This window comes from Colletotrichum paranaense, assembly GCF_030867605.1.
Source record: "Colletotrichum paranaense strain IMI 384185 chromosome Unknown Scaffold_5.1, whole genome shotgun sequence".
Classification (NCBI taxonomy): domain Eukaryota; kingdom Fungi; phylum Ascomycota; class Sordariomycetes; order Glomerellales; family Glomerellaceae; genus Colletotrichum; species Colletotrichum paranaense.
Window position 1 is genome coordinate 2,387,903 of NW_026848963.1, and position 17,520 is coordinate 2,405,422.

Below are 17,520 nucleotides of genomic sequence, written 5' to 3' on the forward strand. Positions count from 1 at the left end.
AAAAGGCGCAAACGCAAAAGGTATCGTAATGGTTATGCAGCAAAAGGGAAAGAAAAAGCCAAACGCCGTGCTTGCAATGTCGCGAATTCAACTCTATGCTTCTCACTCCCACTGTCGTTACCGATGCCAACTGTCTCAAACCTTGGCCTCGTCTTCATCCATGAAAAACTTAACAACCTGCTTGAGATCAAAAAGGCTGACGCCGCGGCGCGGGTAGCAGAGGTACACCTGCTCGCCCAAGACTCCAAACTTGTCTCTGAACTCGGCCTTCTTGCCGAGACCCAGACTCTTGACAATGCCGGCATAGGTCTTGCTGAGGAACTTAGCCCTGACACCGTGCAGGTGCTCGCCGGGAATGAACTTCTCGCTAACTCCGGCACCAAAGGTGACAGGGCCGGAGATGGACGAGAGCGCGTGCTCGACAAGGACTTCGATCGTTCCGTTGGGGGCGTCGGGGAAGTCGAGCGCCCACTTAACCTGCCATCCGTACCGGGGCGCCAGCTGCGCGAGAACGACCATGCATAGAACCTTGCCATCCTTTTCGGCGGCGAAGTAGCGGCGATGAGCTTGGTCGATCCAGGGACGGATCTCAGTGAGATGGACTTGAGTCTTTCCCTTGCGCTTCTCCTTCCAAGCCTCGATGGACTGATCGGCACGCCTCATGAAATCTTCGTCAGGCTTGAGCTCATGGACCTTGATGCCTTCTTTCTTGACGCGGCGAGCGGCGCGGCCGTCGGGTGTGGTGTGCTGATCGGCGTCGGCCCGCTGCTCTACGGTGCAGCTCATGGTTCGCCAGCCGATGCGGCGCCCCAGGATTTCCTGAACTTTGTTGGAAACCAACATCCACACGGGCGTCAACTTGAGCTCGTCTTTGACGAAGTCAATGAAAGCTGGGATAACCTCTTCGTATTGACCACGGTCGCAGAGAGGGTCTCCTGTAATCATGGCAAACTTGCCCCGCTTGACATAACCGACCGCGGCACCGCTGCTGTGTCGCCAGAGTTCGAATCGTTCGTCAAGCCATGAAGTGTTGCTGGCATCGCCGTAGTTGGCAATGAGGTCTTCCAGTGGTGGCATCTCCTTGCCCGCCCAAGCCTTGGTGGTGTCGGCATTCGGGTGTGGCAGAGCATACGATCGCTGGGGCAATGACTTCGGGTCGCGATAAAAGAGAGTGCCATATCGTACATCTCCTAGGTTCAGCAGGAGGAACACAACACGATCCAAACCGAGGCCGGCACCACCATGAGGGGGAGCGCCAAGGTCGAACGCTTCCAAGTATTCGGCCATCTCGTCCTCCGAAATACCCTTGTCGGCCATATTCTTGCGCAGCTCCGTGGGATCGTTGATGCGTTGGCCTCCAGTGCAAATCTCTTGCCCGCGGATGAAGATATCAAAGGAATTAGTCCAGAATGGGTCGCCTGCTTTGTGTGTGTAGAATGGGCGGGCATTGGCGGGGAACTTGTCGAGGATGTAGTAGTCTGTTCCGTACTTCTGCTTGACCAGTTCGCCCAGCCGAATCTCTTCCGGCGTAGATAGATCTTCTTCGGCCACATCACGGCCATCATCACGAAGCATCTGCAATCCTTCGGGGAACGGGATGATGGGGGTTTCGTCCAACCATACGAGGTCTTCGCTGGGGAACCGCTCACGAATGATCTTCAGCTCAGGCATCGCCTGAACGGCTGTGAAGATGTTCTTCAGCACTTGGTCAATGACTCTGATGAGCTCGTGATAATGCTTGTGGATCTTCATCTCGATGTCGAGTCCGGTATACTCGGTCAGATGGCGATGCGTGTTTGAGTTTTCGGCTCGGAAAACAGGACCGACCTGTATGTGTAAGTACATGTCAATAATACGGCTAGGGTCGAATCACTTACTTCGTACACCTTGCCAAAGTCTGCAGAGATGGCCATCTGCTTTGCCAACTGAGGGCTCTGCGCCAAGAATGCGCGTCGTCCAAAGTAGTTCAGTTTGAACACCTCGGCGCCGCTCTCGGTGGCTGCTGGCTGTAATTTGGGAGTTTGAATCTCGATGAAGCCACCGTTGTCTAGTGTTTCGCGAAACTTGCGTGTGATCATGGCCCTCACGCGGAAGAGTGCTTGGTTGCTGGGGTGTCTCAAATCGAGAATGCGGTTGTTCAACCTGAAGTTCATGCTCTCTGGTGGTTGGTAGTTTGTGAAAGGAGGAGCCTTGGCTGGGTTGAGAAGATGGATGGAGTAGACGTCTACTTCAACATGGTGGTGGTGTGCAGACTTTACTTCCTGGACGGGCTTCTTCAAAGTGCCAGATACCTGAACGATGGATTCGGGATGCAGCCTCTGAACCCATTTAACCATGTTTGGCGTCGTGTGTGCCAATACGCCTTGAATCGTGTCGGTTTGATCGCGGAAGAGAATGAAGTCTAGGTGTTTCGAGATGTTCCGCTGGGTGTGGATCCTCGCTCGGAAGGTCACCTTGGTGTTGATATCGAGCTTGACTGCCTCGCCGATGGTCGTGAGCTCAGTCGGGTAGTCTCCCTCGTCGCCTTCGCCGTACCGTGCGCGAGTTTCTTCATCCTCGGCACTGCGAGCTTGTTCGTACTCGATCCTACGGCGCTCTTCCAGTTCGCGCTTCTCTTCCTCTTGGCGAAGAAGCTTTTCGCCCCTTTGTTGGCGCCTCAGCTCACCGCTCCGTGCTGGGCTCCGTCCGGTACTCGACTTGCTCGACTTGCTTGATTGACTAGTAGAACTCGATGCCCGTGTCTTCTCGAATAGAGTCGTTTTGGTCTGGGTCGGTGTCGGGGAGGGTGATGTCTTGGTAGAGAATGAGAACCTCTGAGCTATGCGGGAGAGCGTGCTCGACGACCGCCGTGGAACTTCGTGTTCCGTCATGGTGTTTGCTCTGTCGTCCTCGAGGCGAAGTTTGGATGAGGTGGTGTCTATGTGCGAGTAGCTTTACTTGCAGGTGTGAGTAACAACGAGACTTGCTGTTTCAGTCAAGGCAGATAGAGTCGTTTGGCCTAGATAGCTTATACTGGAGACAGGAAGGAGACGTCAGGGTAGCTAGAGCGCGGGAAGTAAGGTATAAGACAATGCAGACGGGAAGCGGAAGGGCGGAGGTTTGCGAGGGTGTGAACGTGACCGGGACTAGCCTACGGGACCGAACGAACAAAAAGAAGAGAAAAAAGATAGATAATGACACAACAGTCGGACTCCGTCATGGTTCATCGCGGCCGTCGAGCGTTCAAGCTCCGCATGGGCACGAGGTCGGTTCTCGTGTGTACTTGAAAGACTTTGGGCGACGTGTACCTGGTACTTGGCAGAGGCAATGAGCAGGGAGGCCGAGCCCTCGGGAGATGCGCGGAGCTGCCCTACGACTTGGCTTGGCTCCTATAAGGTAAGGTAGGGTACAGACCGACCGCGTAATAGGTGACCCAAGACGCTTACACGGCATCGTGGCAGGGCGTGGATGATGCAGATCAAGTGACATTGCATCTGGGCTGCCAAGCAGGGGGAACATACTACGACTAGAAAGGCTTCACTCTGTACTCTGTACTCGATGAGAGGCCATGGTCTCGAGTACCGCTAGGTACCTTAGGTGCTTGCCTTTGATGCTGACCTACACTTGGAGACCATAGATGGTCGAGGGAGAAAGTAGACTACGGGTGAGCAGGGGGGTCTACGAACAGAAGGAGAGAGAAAGAAAAGTTTGCCGAAAACATGACGCCTGACGCTGCAAGTACAGGTGCGAGTGGAAATGCAGGTAAGGTGGGGATACAAGGCCATCGATCTCATCGCAATGCATAGCATCGGACAAGAGCGGCCCAAGAGCGGCCGTGGGTCGAGACTGAGTGGAATCGTCCCGTCTCTTTCCATTCTTTGGAGCTCCAATCCCCGTCGAAGTTTCCTCTCTTTCCTCGAGGAAGCTTCGGCCTTGTGGTGTCAGCGGGACGTCATTGGCTGTGGGGCCACAGAATACCTACGGTACGTATTGTTTGTCTTCTGAGGCATGGAAGGTGCAGAGTACCGGATACCTTACCTAATGAATCAAAGGCATGTCGAGGAAGGGAGCTTGGGGAAAAGGAAAGAGTATTTGGTTGCAAATGGCATAGAAGCCGGCAGAGTCACGGACATCGGCTCCGAAATTCTGCGCGGCTGACACACTCCTTCCATATCTCACCTTAAGGTAGTAGGTACCCACGTACCCTAAGGTAGATATTATGGTCACTCGTGGACCGTTTGCTCCGGGGATCGTCCCAGAAGCAGGTCCGCTCCTTCCCGTCTACAAGGGTGCTTGGCTGCTTGTCGGGGTCACCATGGCGATATCGACTCATGGAAGCAGTGCCGGGCCAGGATGTGAAACATTGTCTGCTGCGTAAAAGATGGTCCCATTGGTCAGGCTTCTAGCATCATCTGGAAACAAGACAGGAAGACAAAAGGTAATAGGGATTCAAGTGTAGTATACTGTGTAGAATAGGGTGAGTTGGCTCCGGCATCCCGGAAACGACGGCCCCACACCCGCACCAAAATGGCCTAAAAACGGCCCAAAAATGACGTCAAAGTACCTCGGCACACCTCCCTAGTGGAAGTCGCCGCCTCACTAGCCACCGTGGCAGTCCCTCCCGTCCTTCATTCAACCTCACCTTGACCTCACCTCACACACACTTGTGCCGCAAGCGCAGCTGCCATTTACTCGTTTTTGGTGGTGTCATATTCATTATGACATCCCATTTCGATGCCCTCCTTCCCTGCCTTGGAATTTCACACCAAGCCTGCCGCCTCGGCTGATGTTATTGCTTTGTGATTGTTTGCTTTCGTCTCAGATTTGCATGTCTTCCAAACCCCCTAAACACGCGTACAGAGACACTGCCTTGATATTCGCCCCGTCCGACCGAACATGCTCCATCACCACGACGTCAAACTCAGCCACAGCTACCTATCGATCTTTACCTGAGCCACACCGGCCATATCTACACAGTACATACATACCTTACTACGTATCCGTACATTACATCAGTCACACCAAGCCAAGCCAGGCAAGGCAAGGCACCGCTGCCAAGAAAACCCTCCCTCAACGTCAACGACACCTGATGCTTTTCCTCCAACCCGCCCGGGATCCTTAGCTTCCCGCCAGCGGAACACCTTTGCCGTTCATTTGCAGCCTCTAGCCCTCTACAGACCACAGCCTTTGCTCAACGACGCATCCCGAAGATTCCTTGCGCACCCTTGATTTGTCACATTCTCTCCCATCCTCCCATCTCTTCCGTCCCTCTTTCTCATCCCCTCGACCTATTATCAATCGAACCCGTTCCGACACACCCGGTACACCACTGTTTACCTGACCCTCTCACCGCTTGCAACCTTTGAGACATTTGATTCATTGTCCGTCTGAATGTCCGATCGCCCCTCGTTGTTGCCTGCCAGCCTTACCAATACCCACTAGCTTAATCCTCCTGACTCCCACACGCGCTCCGCGCAGTCCGCGTTCCCGATGCTACAGAGCAAGCTTACTCGCACCATTTCCAACATCTCCAACGTCTCCAAGGAGAGTAGAGCCAGTAGGAAAGAACGAAAAGCTGAGAGTAAGGCCGCGAGCAAGGCCAATAGCGTCGCCAGTAGCATAGCCGGCGCTTCCGACGATGAGTACGATAATCCACTCGAGAATATCGCGCGATGGCGCTTGACGGCCAATGCCGTTGCCCTACGCTCGGGGGCCGCTTTTGCCTTCGGCCTGCAGAACCTGTCCGCTCCCGTCCCACCGGCTGCGAATAGAGTCATCTGGCTAGATTCTACCCTCTCAGAGTGGGCCGGCAAGGAGAAGATCAGGGTCGATGTTTATCTTCCTCCCACCAACTCCTCCAGTAAACCCACCGGCAAGATCCCTGCGGTAATCAACTTCCACGGCGGGGGCTTCATCCTCGGACAGGGCACTGATGATGCCCGCTGGGCTGGCGCCGTAGCCACGGCCCTCAATACCGTCGTCTTCTCCGTGAGCTACCGCCTGGCCCCGGGGTACCCTTTCCCCACACCGGTGGAGGACTCCGCCGACTCTATTCTTCAGATCGTTGCACGTGCCGAAGAATTCCGCATCGACACAAACAAGGTCGTGTTGTCGGGTTTCTCGGCTGGAGGCACACTGGCCCTTGCCAGTTGGAACATTCTCCAGGACCCTGATCGGTGGGGATACAAATTTAAACTACCTGTTCCCGACATCTCCGGCATAGTCTTGTTCTACCCGCTCTTGGATTGGACCATGACTAGGCCCCAGAAGCGCAAGACATGTGGAAAGCCAGAAATGACTCTTCCCAAAGGCATGACTGACCTTTTCGATGCGTCGTACATATATCCCCCGAGACCAAGGTCCGAACGTGGTGATCCGCGCCTCTCGCCTGGTCTCATGACAGATGAGATGATAGATCGCCTGCCACCAGTGCACCTGTGCATGTGCGAGCATGACATGTTGCTATTGGAGGGACAGGCCTTTGCGGAAAGAGTAAGATCCCGCGGACGCTGGGTCAGCACACGTGTTGTCGAGGCTGAGAAGCACGCCTGGGACAAACCTCCGCCGTTCGCGCCCAAGGAAACGGTCATGGTTGAGTACAAAGAAGCCATAACAGCCATTGAAGAATGGTTTGATAATACAGGGATGACGTGGAAGCTAGAGTGAGGGTTAAATCACTGACCTCGTGGGTGCTAGAGAGATACCTAAGAACTGTATATTGATTTCCAGGCGATTTGAGCGAAATAGAAACCTAACTTGAGTATCGACTGAGGAGTCTTCAGGGCATCTGTACAGAACTGTGCCACATTACATTCATGAGTAGGAACAAATTGAATGCATGTCTCACTATTCCTAGTGACTCTTTCAGGAGTGATAAAACAAGATGACGTTCGAAGAGGGCAGTGAAGTTCTGGGTGACGTTGGAAAAACAACCTTTTAAGCCACCTTGCCAAGATGTTTGATTCGTGGAAAGCCAAGCCCAACGTCACGCGTACGCTGCTGGATCTACCCATTTGACTTTTCACCGCAAGACTACGGATGCTTGTGGCTTTCCTTATTCGCTAGGATTTTTTTCAAAAGTGTAGTGCAGGCTACAGCGCCCCGCGGCGATCATCGCGGCTTGCAACGCTTTCTTATGTTAATGGCTACCTTAACCTCAGAGGTTCTTGAGCCATGCGAGATACTAGATGGAGAGCTGGCAAGTCTCACAGTGCATGTTATGGGGAGATTACGAGGATGGCTTGGTTAGTCTTAGATGTCACTACAGCAAATATTTCGAGGATCAAACCTTCATCGAGTTTTATGTCGCCAGCTGCGCTTTCAGCTGGTGGTGGATTCGTATGCGGAATGTGGCGCTTCGAGGCCAAGAGGTTTACTGCTGTATACTTCCTTCCTCGCGGTCCATTGTCGGCTGTGGAAACATGTCGCCTTGAGGACATTCACGATGTACGTTGTTTTTGTCCTTTGTCAATGTACCTTGAAGGGCAAAACAGGATCATTTAGGGTAAAACTAGGTTTATTTGCGATGTTCTCGTAAGATATCTTCAGTTTTGAGGCTGCGAACAGATATTATCTAAGATTACGAACCTTCCGAAATTCGTATTGGATTATGTTGACAGCTTCGGGAAAGTGAAGTTGAGAAAAAGAGGAAAGGATAGAGTCACAATGTGGCATCAAAGTGCGATATAATACTATGTCAAGATGTCGAACTTTAGCATCGCATTGAAAGAGGTTCGAATGACAGTAGTCTACATCCCGCGAAGACTTTCCGAATTCAAGCGAGAGTTCTCGGGAGAGATAAAAGTGCCAATTTGTACAGCTGGCCTCTTCACCAAGGTACTTTACCCAGAGTTCATGACCGAGTCTCGCTGGAAACCATCATCTTAGTTGAAACTCGTCACCCTCCCGCGAGTGCTGTTGATGTGTTTGTGTAATTTAATTCATGGCGCAACTGACGCAATTTAATTAAACGTTCTTTGTGTTTTATGTGCCGATAAATCATAGATGGTGGGCTTTTTCTCGCACGTCTCTACTTCGTGGGACAATTTTTGAACATGTATCTCGTACTGAATCTCTCCTGACAAGAGCCTTCCCGGCCAGCAGTTGTTGAAATCATAGCAGTCTATGAGAAAATCTGAGTATCTCATCGTATAATTTCTAAAATCCCATGATCACGGACTACTTATCAAAAGCCTGTTGCGAAGCTCTCTGAAGACAATTTCAACTCAGCTCGCTAGCCGCATCGTCGCAAGATCTTGGCAAAGAGGGGTAGGAAAGCAGATCAGATATGGGGTCGACTGTGAACCGCCAACTCCTCAACACACACCAAAGTATTCTTTAATCAGTAAAGCCGATCGGGGTTGCGGACTTGTGCGTGACATGGTCCCCGATCTGGAAATGTGTTCTGCATCCTGCGCCGTGCCTGCACCAACAAGCGGGTTGTGATCACTCGACTTCACCAATCAATTGCGGCAATTGAATCTCGAATCCCTGTAACATTAGTTTTATGGCAACATGGGCGCTTCTAAAGGCCTCAAAAAGCGGCGTTTCTCCCCCTGTGGCCGGACCTGTCGGTTGGTTCCTTTGTATTCTTTCCGCACTGCGCCATTTCACGCCGCAGCTCTGCGTGGGAAGCTTGAGCAACTCGATTTGATTCATGAAATGTTCTAGAGAAAATGTCGGATATGGATATTGATTGGCCCAGTCCAGGCCAGGCCTCGGATCTCCCATCTGATGATGGATATGCGGTTCGTCTATGAGACATTCATATCTACTGCTGCAATTTGAGGACCATGTCGCTGACAGCACGATGCAGACGGACAGTGGTGTTTCCTCAATGGACGAGCAAATGTTCAGCCTCCCGATCTGTAGCCTCGGGATCCCAAGCTGATTCAATAGGTCAACATACACAAGGTCAATGACTTCGTCCATCGTCAACTACCCTCTAGAATACGGGCGACGATATCATGCCTACAGGGCGGGTGGTATGCCGTTCCTCATCCCGTTCACACACACACACATCTTTTATATGAATGCTAACATACATGAATGAAGTATACGCCTTCCCAAATGATGATGTCAGTCACTCGGCAGAACCTTTTGCAGATCCGAGCATGCAAACTTGCTAATGATTCCGCAGCCCGAACTTGATCGTATGGATATGGCTCATGGCCTCATGTTCAAGTCGATCGGTTACAAACTTTACTTGGCACCTTTGGTCAAAGAGAATTTGCACAGAATACTAGATATCGGTACAGGGACAGGGATCTGTAAGCCTTCCCTTTTCTAGAAGCTGGGCATGCCCAGCAGACAGCTGAGTCTGTGATTCGCTTAGGGTCTGTGGAAATGGGTGACAGATTCCCAAACACTGAGGTAATATGCAATTAGATAACTTCTCACTCAAGGTGCAGCAAATGACTTGAATTCGTATCTGACGCATAGCAGATCATAGGTGTTGATTTGAGCGCTGTTCAACCACCATGGTAAGCCTTCCGTCGGCAATTACAAAACTCAGACGAATTGACAATTCTCATGGTACCTCATAACGTCAAATTTGAAATCGACGATGTGGAAAGCCGATGGGTGGGCAACAGAATGTTCGACTACATCTTTGTACGATATATGCTAGTCTCCATCCAAGACTGGCCTAAACTAGTGCAAAATATCTATGAGTACGTCCGTACCCCAAGTTCACAATGCCACAACATCATCACCTCACTCACACCCCCATACCGTCCAGACATCTGAACCCCGGCGGCTGGGTCGAATTTCAAGACATGGACGGCCTCTACTACTCCGACGACGGAACCTACACCGCACAATACACCACGCACACCTGGAACCAGGACTTCGTTCAAGCCTGCGAATCCATCGGCCGCACCGCCCGTCCCGGTCCGCAACTCGAGGGCTGGGTCAACGATGCCGGGTTCCAGAACGTGGTGCACAAGAGGTTCAAGGCGCCGATTGGGCCGTGGCCGAAGGACCCTCACTTCAAAGACGTGGGTATGCACAACTTGTGCCAGCTTCTGGATGGTCTGGAAGGTTTCACGCTACGACTGTTTTGCGGGGTGCTGGGGAGGACGGAGGAGGATGTTTTGGGCATGTTGGAGGGTGTGAGAGAGGAGTTGAAGCGGGGGCTGTTCCATGCCATGTTTGATCAGTACGTTTCGCGCCATGCCTCTCATAATTGTCTACGCGAATGCTGATCACGCCTAGTCATGTTGTGTACGGGCAGAAGCCTTTGGAGGGACAACAACTGTAGTACTTTGCTGCATCGCCACCAGTTAAGTGAGGTGCATGTGAGAAGAATGCTGCAGCCACTTTCCTGAAGAGACTAAGCTCCAATGTATTTTCACAGTATTAGAGGCAGTGATATCCCTGCATGCTTGTTGATTTAAGAAACCGAGAACTGATCGTCCGCGGACGTAGGAATAACCTCGCTTGAGTTTTGATAGATAAAAATGCCGGCAAAATCTGTGCATGACGCTGGATAGTTAGCTCAAGATCATATTCAAACTTACGATGCAAGCGATTTCCAGAGCCCAGTATACTTTTGTGCTGTGAATCGGAGTGTGGTATCATTATTGAATCATGCTATCAGCTAGTTACATTCCTAGTCCTGCGCAACAGCTTTCCCTCTTCCAGGGGCCGCCTCAAACTTGGCCTGCCACTTCTCCTCCTGCTTGAACATAGCAACACACTGCAGCGCGCTCGGAGCACCAAAGTCGGGATCCGCGCCTCCTTCGAGAAGAACCTAAAATCGACGATATTAGATGGAGAATTCTGTCCGGAAAGTGAAAATGGCATTGACCATGGAAACCAGGCACGGGATGGGAGGCCAACAAGTTCAATCGGTAAAGGCAGGAAATAACAACACAACAGAAACTGGAACGAACCTCGATAACTTTGTCTTCCTGCTTAAACACCGCCCCAGCAAGGGGACTCTGCCCCCGATCATTCAGCCGATTCGCATCGGCCCCGTGCTGGATGAGCAACTTCACCAGGTCCGCGTGTCCGTGATACGCGGCTAGCATGAGCTAGATATCCAAAAAAGAATAATGCTGTTAGCGAGTTTGATTGATCAAAAGGGTCTTCATAGCACCGTGAAAGTATAAAGTACATACCAACGTATCCCCCTTCTCATTCGTCATATTCGCCGGCAACCCAGCCGGCAACGCCTGCTGGAAGATGGCGAGATCCCCTTTCCGCGCGGCGTCGTACATTCGTCCCGCGAGGGCGATTGCTTCGGGCGGTAGGGAGTTGGCGCTCTGTGAAGAATCCATGATTTTGAAGTTCCGAGTCCTGAGGAATATGTGTGTGTTGCCTGGAGAGGAAGTTTATCAGTTTCGCTGTGTGTTGACATGTGAAAGGACCGCAAGTCTTCGCTGCGGGGGGGCCTATTAGCTTGAACAGAGACTCAGCTTACCCTTGAGAAAATCTAAGATGGACTTTGGTTAGATTATCCTCGAAACCGCGGGGAGTCTCTCAGATAATAAATCGGGTTGGCAATTCGGATACAAGAAACCTAGTGTAGGTAAGGTAGTTGAAGATCGGAGAGCTGTGAGTTGGAGGTTGACAAAATGGTGGGGTAGAAAATACCGAATGCCGAGTGGATGGATGACGTGAAAGAATAGCAAGCAGTTCGTTCATTCCCGGGAGCCCCACGCACGCCCCCAGCGGGGATAGCGGAATATGCTGATGGTGGGAACGTGTCAACCAATTGGACGTAACTCATTTGACATAGGATGAACTCCAGGAGGTGAACGTCGATTCAATGATCATTGTGTAGCTAATGAGACAAGTAGATAGTGAGATGATATCACTCCATAGGCACTTTAAATTTGTTTACATAGGCAACAGGAGATTAAGTGAGGAGCCGTTCAAACCCTACGCAATGGCGGTCTCTTCAAGTAGAAATTCCTGGCTCCCCAATTCACAGACACATACATTAGACCGAGGCGAAGAAAACCATTTTCAAAACCAAAGTTGTTTCCCCGTTATATTTTTTTCTTATCCTTCTGCTCCGTATTACTATTTACACCTCATTAATCAGAGACGAGCCAATTCCTCCCAATGCGAGCAAGGCCGATTTGTGCCGTGTTGTGTTTGCAAACTCCCTCGCTCAGCGAGACCGCCGGACCTCGTGTCATGATGAAACCCCTCCCTATCTATTATAAAGGCAAGGCACATCTCCCACCAGACGGAATGAGAGAAACACCCGAAGCCACTGTGAAGTAAGAGAGGGAAAAAAAAGCCCCTTCCCCGCGGCTCCCTACCGTCGAACGGTAGACAACCTCATGGGAGCGGGCTCGTTGACAAAAGTCTGGGTATCAAACTATGTTTGTACAAATAAAAAGAAGTGAAAAAGAAAAGACAAAACAAAAGATGTTGTGTGCCAAAACCAACACCCAAAAGACGCCCACCCAAACTCAAACTCCTAGAGTCCAATGTGGTCATATCGTCGTGGGCTCGGCTCTCTGCGCGCGCGTGAACTGCTCATGTTTTCCCTGCCAAACACCCCCGTCTTCGTTCTCCGTAGCATAGTGTATGCACCAAGTCCATCTAAGTCCTGATTGGCATGTCTCGTTCGACGTCGAATTCAATCTCTCCCTCATCCAACTCTCCCCTCGCGGCTCTGCGAGCCAAATCTCTCTCTCCGTAAATTTCAGTCTTGCGCGTTTCAGCCTGTTGCAAGCAGTCGACATATGTCCTGAACTTGACAATCTCCCGTAGGAGATAGGCACTCTTGCGCTCCCAGTTGGCCATGGCGCGAACGGCGTTGTTGCCGCGGGGTGTGAAGGCGAGCAACATCGGGCTACGAAGCTGATTGTGCGTCTGAAGGTCATCTTCGATGCCCTTGACGTAGGCAAGGAGACTTTCGAGCTGCTCCTCTTCTGGTAGGTTACTGGGCCGCATGCTCTGTGTTGGTGGCGCCCACTCGGCGACGTGGATCCTGTCACCAGGCAACTTGTTGCCGCGGCTGGCTGAGCTATAAGGGCCTCCGGAGCCGTGGTCGAGTGAAGCAGCTGAGCGGAAGCTCGACATACTAGGTCGAGGGTTTCCGGCGGCGCTGCTTCCGGGCCTTGAGTTAGAGCGCTGGCGCCCAGTTGCCGGTCCCACGGTCTGTTCATTGATAGCCGTTACCAGTGCGTTGTTAATGATGGCGTCGCTCCAGCCATACTCGATATTACTGATACCGCCGACTAGAGGGTGTGTGCTTAAGCGCGCGCTCCAGTAGTTGGCTGTAGTGACGAATTCTTTGCTAATCTCGGGGGTTCCGACTTGGAATAGGTGAACAGCGCCCGTGGGCAAGCTGAGGGCCCAAACGTGAGGGCGAGCTCTCGAGTAACCAGGCGGTGGCAGAGTAGATGCTAGAGTCTGTCGGAGGCTGAAGGTGCCTAGGTTAGTGGCATTTTCCTGCCAGTTGCCGCCTCCCACAATAGCCGGACCCTTGGTTGCATTGCGACCGCGGCCCTTGCGTCCCGTCTTGTTAGTGCCGAAGGAAAAGATACTCATTTGGCCTCTTTGAATGACGGCAAAAACCTCGTTCCAGTGACGGTCCTTGGCCTTCTTCTCAATGCCGTCAAGATGGTGCTTATGGATGACCATGCCTTCCTTTACCCACGGAGGACCGGCGAGCTCGAGCGATTCGTCGTCGAGGAGTTGCGCGGGTTTGAGTTCGTCACTCATGATGGACGGCTCCTTCCCGAGACAGGATTCATCGTCACGGATGACGGCCTGGCTAAGGGCGTTGGCAAATCCGATGGACTGTTGATAGTCGCCTCCACGGAATGACGAGCTGAGCGAATCCACAGACATCGATGTTTGCGTTCGGCCCAGCGAGAGCTTACTCCACGTTGCCGATGATATTGTAGGGCTCCAAATGGAATTTCCGTCCTCGAAGCTCGTTCGCGACGAAGAGAAGCCCGGATTGCCCATACGAGGTCGTGACCTGCTCTTCGAATTCCATCTGGAAGAATTGGCACGGCCATTTTCAGCTATGCGCCCACGCATAGATGCCTGACTCTCAGACGGGGCCTTACTCAGAACGCTAGGCGTTCGCTTCAGCATACCAATAACAGAGAGACCGCTCTGGGTGTTGGGCGCCAGATTCTTGGACGGATCGGCACCGAAGAGAGGCAATCGTTCGTCGCGGATCGAGGCGTAAATGTCTTTGAGGACAACTTCGACCTGGCTTTCCCAGGCTCGCATCGAACCGTCGAACGGTGACTTGACCAAGGGCCCGCATTCGTCGTGGCAGTGGTCTCCGGACCCGTCTCCCTCGTTTCTCGGCGGCGGTCGAAACGACAGTCGGCGCGAAACGAACCGCTCTTCGATCGACGGTCTGGAATCGTCGCCTCCAAGAGCGCTATTGGATTTACCCGGTAAGATGGTCGGCCGCTCAAACGCATCAGGGGCCGCCTCAATCACCGCCTGAGTGATTGTAGTCATGGTATTCTTGACGAACTGACTCCGCGTCATCTTGTGCTCGATGTCAGCCAGGTGCAAATCAGTGTTGAGCAGCATGATTGAGTAGCAGATTGTGTGAATGACGTCTGGATATTGTTAGTTTATGTTCTTGATGATTTGGAGGCAACAGTAGCAACATACCGGATGCCTTGAATCCGTGGTTGGTGTTGCAATCACACCAACGCTTGGAAAAGGCAACCAAGATACGATCAACCTGCTGTGTCTCTGCTCTAAAGACAAGGCGTTCGCAGATCAAGCGGAGACTCTGGAGAATGCTCTTGTCGGCAAAGTCATACAGATCCATGTACGCTTGCAAAGTCCTCTGCCGGACGGGGCCTTCTTCACCCATCCATGCAGCGGCCTTCTCCTTCTGGATGAAGTCCTCGTTACCATCATAGATCTTTTGGGCCTTTTTGCGGTCGTCTTCTGTTGGGTCTCCAACGATGAAGTCGGGCTCATCCAGAGGCTTGGTGCTCATAGCCTCAAATGTGCCAAGGACCTTGGGGCTATTCTCTGTGGTTTCGACTCGGACACTAGGGGTGCCGCTCATGGCAGACTTGTACTCGGTGGTAGTGGACCCTGAAGCTCGGCTGGCAGACCTAGTACCCTCCATTGGCAAGATTAGTGTTGATTTATTGCCTTCATCATCCGAGTCTGCTGGAGCGACCGCGAGTCTGTTGTTCTTCCTGCCTCTAATGGTATCATCCTTTCGGTCTGAAGTCCCCTTCCGGGACGGGGAGGGTTCTTTGCTTGTCTTGCCAGACTTGTGGCTCCTATCCTTCTTTGTCTTGCCTCGCTTCGACTCACTGTCTGCCTCATTGTCACTGCCATCGATATCGAGGAAGGAGTTGTTTCGCTTTTCGGACGATATGGGAGGTTCCGGGGGCGGTCTTGTGGGCGTATCGGTCCGGCGCTCATGCTCTGGATGATAATCATCGTCATCATCACGAGATCCTGAGCGGACTTCTCTTATCCGTGCATTGGGACTCGGGTCGTACTCGGGGGAGAAGGATCGTGGTTGTTCTTCGGCCCTCTCACCGTTTGAAGCTGGAGCGGGATCGGAGGTCATTTCGGAGTAGGCAGGTTGCACGGGAGCAGATTGGGGTGTCAAGGGCGTATTTGGCGTCACCGGGCTGCCTTTAAGGTACGGGTTCATAACCCTGCGCAGACTGCTGATTGGGCTGGGCTCTGGTTTCGCAGAAAGCTTGTCTTTGGTGATGGGCAACTGGATCGGGGCCACCAGAGGGGGCATTGGCGGTTCGAGAGTGGCAGCAACTGGCACAGGAGGGACCTCATCGGCGGACACAGACTTCTTTCTGCGACGAAAGAAGGAGCTCGGTTTCTTTTGCAGCACGTGATGATGAGAATGGGACGAAGATGTATCCCTCGAGGGCGGGGCGGGGGCGGATGGCTTCATCTGGTTGGCAACGTGTAGAGATCGGTTCCCGGACCTTTGATCAACAGAATCCACAGATGTTGACGACGTTATGCCTGTGGAATTTTGCGTCTCGGGCGGGTTATTGGAGGCATTGCTTCTAGACGAGCCGAAGACTCGCCTGAAAAACCCCGGTTTTTCTTTTGTTTGCTGCGACGGTGCTTGTGTCGGAATTGTAGCTGCGTGCACGGGCTCTTTTGTCTTGCCGTAGCCCACGTGTGGCGCGGGTGCCGACTCAGACTCGAATGCCGTGACGGGTGCGGTTGCTGGCGACGATATTGGCGCAGCTGAAGATACCGGGACAGATGAAGGCATTGGGGGCACTTCTTCTCGTGGAGTGCTGGACTTGTTGTTGTTGCTGTCTGCTCGGCGGGATGTCGACGTGCTTTTAGCGGACCGACTCGACCGTTTGCGTTCGAGGACAATGGGCGGTGGTTCGGCTGGCTCCACAGCCACAGTCGATGGTGCATGTGCGGCTGCGGACGTGGATGCAGCCATGGGCGGTTGTGGAATGGTCGCGGCAGGGGGGGTCACGGGCGGCATCATGCGTCGGGGCCCGCCAGGCACCGTAGGCGTCGGCGCGGCATCGTAGTCGTCGGTGAAAAAGGTGTTGGAGAATTCAATGTGCCATGGAGCTCCGTTCGCTTGAGCTTGATGTTGTGTGGCCTGCAGGGCTGGTGGGCGGTGACCATAGTCGAAGCTCGAGGATCTGCCACCGAAGCCGGAAGCCCACCTGGTGCTACTGAGAACTTGAGCATAGCCGGCATCAATGCTGTTGGAGCTGCTACTCTTTGTGCTTCCCTTCCCACCTCGAGAGTGCATGTGGCGTTGGGAGTTGGCAGTGCTTCGCAGCGGTTCCCGCATACTGCTGATGCGGTGCAGACCAGGTTGGAAGTTGGAACTACTGTTGCTCCTCCTACCCCGTGAGGATATCCTGCTCGCATCGTCGGCGTCAAAGTCGGAGCTATAGGAGTATGTGTGTCCAGGGCGGCCACCTCGCACTGATGTAGAGAAACCGTCACCGTCGGTATCGTATTGGTACTGCTGAGAAGGCTCGTCATGCATGTTTGGCGGGCTACTGCCAAAGGGGCCACCGACTGGGCCACCCATGGAGAATTGGTCGAGAGACATGAGCATATTCGCCATGAGGGAGTCGCGTGTAACGTTTCGCGGGGACAATGAGAGATCGTGGGAGTCGCGGGGGCGTGATTGGTCGGGATTATCGTTTTCTTTATTCGAGGACATGTCGAAGCTGTCGGGCGAATCGGGAGTGTCTACCAAGAAAGAGTCGTCGGCATGGCGAGAGAGAGCAGGGCCTCGTAGTGCCCGAGAACTGTTGGATTTGCCCTTGGCGACGGATGAGGACGAAGTAGGCGGCGGTGGCCTGTTCCTGTTACTCGGTGGTGGTGTTTGAGGGACTGGCGGCGCAGTTGTAGGTTCTCCTCTTGACGCGACAACGGCGGCGGGCCTGTTCGAGTAGGCGGCGGGCGGAGGAGAGGTGTTGATGTTGAGGTCGGGACGGCGACGACTGGAACGTCTCGGGGTGTCGGCGTACATGATGAAGGAGGGGGGACGGAAGGGTATCGTGGGGGTCGAAAAGGGTTTTCAAGTCATTTCCAGATCCAATCCGATCAAGC

At 52.9% G+C, this 17,520-nt stretch overlaps 5 protein-coding genes across 5 annotated transcripts; 2 read left to right on the top strand and 3 right to left on the bottom strand.

Moving 5' to 3' along the window:
• Window positions 1-135: 135 nt before the first annotated feature.
• CPAR01_07192 (aspartyl-tRNA synthetase) lies at window positions 136-2,870 on the bottom strand (the record flags this gene model as incomplete). The annotated part of the gene is made up of 2 exons (XM_060491462.1): window positions 136-1,827; window positions 1,878-2,870. The coding sequence occupies 2 exons, from the start codon at window positions 2,868-2,870 to the stop codon at window positions 136-138; spliced, it is 2,685 nt and encodes an 894-aa protein (XP_060350336.1).
• Window positions 2,871-5,469: 2,599 nt separating this feature from the next.
• CPAR01_07193 (uncharacterized protein) lies at window positions 5,470-6,645 on the top strand (the record flags this gene model as incomplete). The annotated part of the gene is made up of 1 exon (XM_060491463.1): window positions 5,470-6,645. One exon carries the CDS (start codon window positions 5,470-5,472, stop codon window positions 6,643-6,645), a length of 1,176 nt encoding a protein of 391 aa, XP_060350337.1.
• Window positions 6,646-9,674: 3,029 nt separating this feature from the next.
• On the top strand, window positions 9,675-10,240 carry CPAR01_07194 (UMTA methyltransferase; the record flags this gene model as incomplete). Its single annotated transcript, XM_060491464.1, has 2 exons — window positions 9,675-10,138; window positions 10,195-10,240. The coding sequence occupies 2 exons, from the start codon at window positions 9,675-9,677 to the stop codon at window positions 10,238-10,240; spliced, it is 510 nt and encodes a 169-aa protein (XP_060350338.1).
• A 351-nt stretch (window positions 10,241-10,591) lies between these two features.
• CPAR01_07195 (uncharacterized protein) lies at window positions 10,592-11,261 on the bottom strand (the record flags this gene model as incomplete). Its single annotated transcript, XM_060491465.1, has 3 exons — window positions 10,592-10,732; window positions 10,875-11,015; window positions 11,103-11,261. 3 exons carry the CDS (start codon window positions 11,259-11,261, stop codon window positions 10,592-10,594), a joined length of 441 nt encoding a protein of 146 aa, XP_060350339.1.
• A 1,279-nt stretch (window positions 11,262-12,540) lies between these two features.
• CPAR01_07196 (Sec7 domain-containing protein) lies at window positions 12,541-17,440 on the bottom strand (the record flags this gene model as incomplete). Its single annotated transcript, XM_060491466.1, has 2 exons — window positions 12,541-14,534; window positions 14,590-17,440. The coding sequence occupies 2 exons, from the start codon at window positions 17,438-17,440 to the stop codon at window positions 12,541-12,543; spliced, it is 4,845 nt and encodes a 1,614-aa protein (XP_060350340.1).
• Window positions 17,441-17,520: the final 80 nt, after the last annotated feature.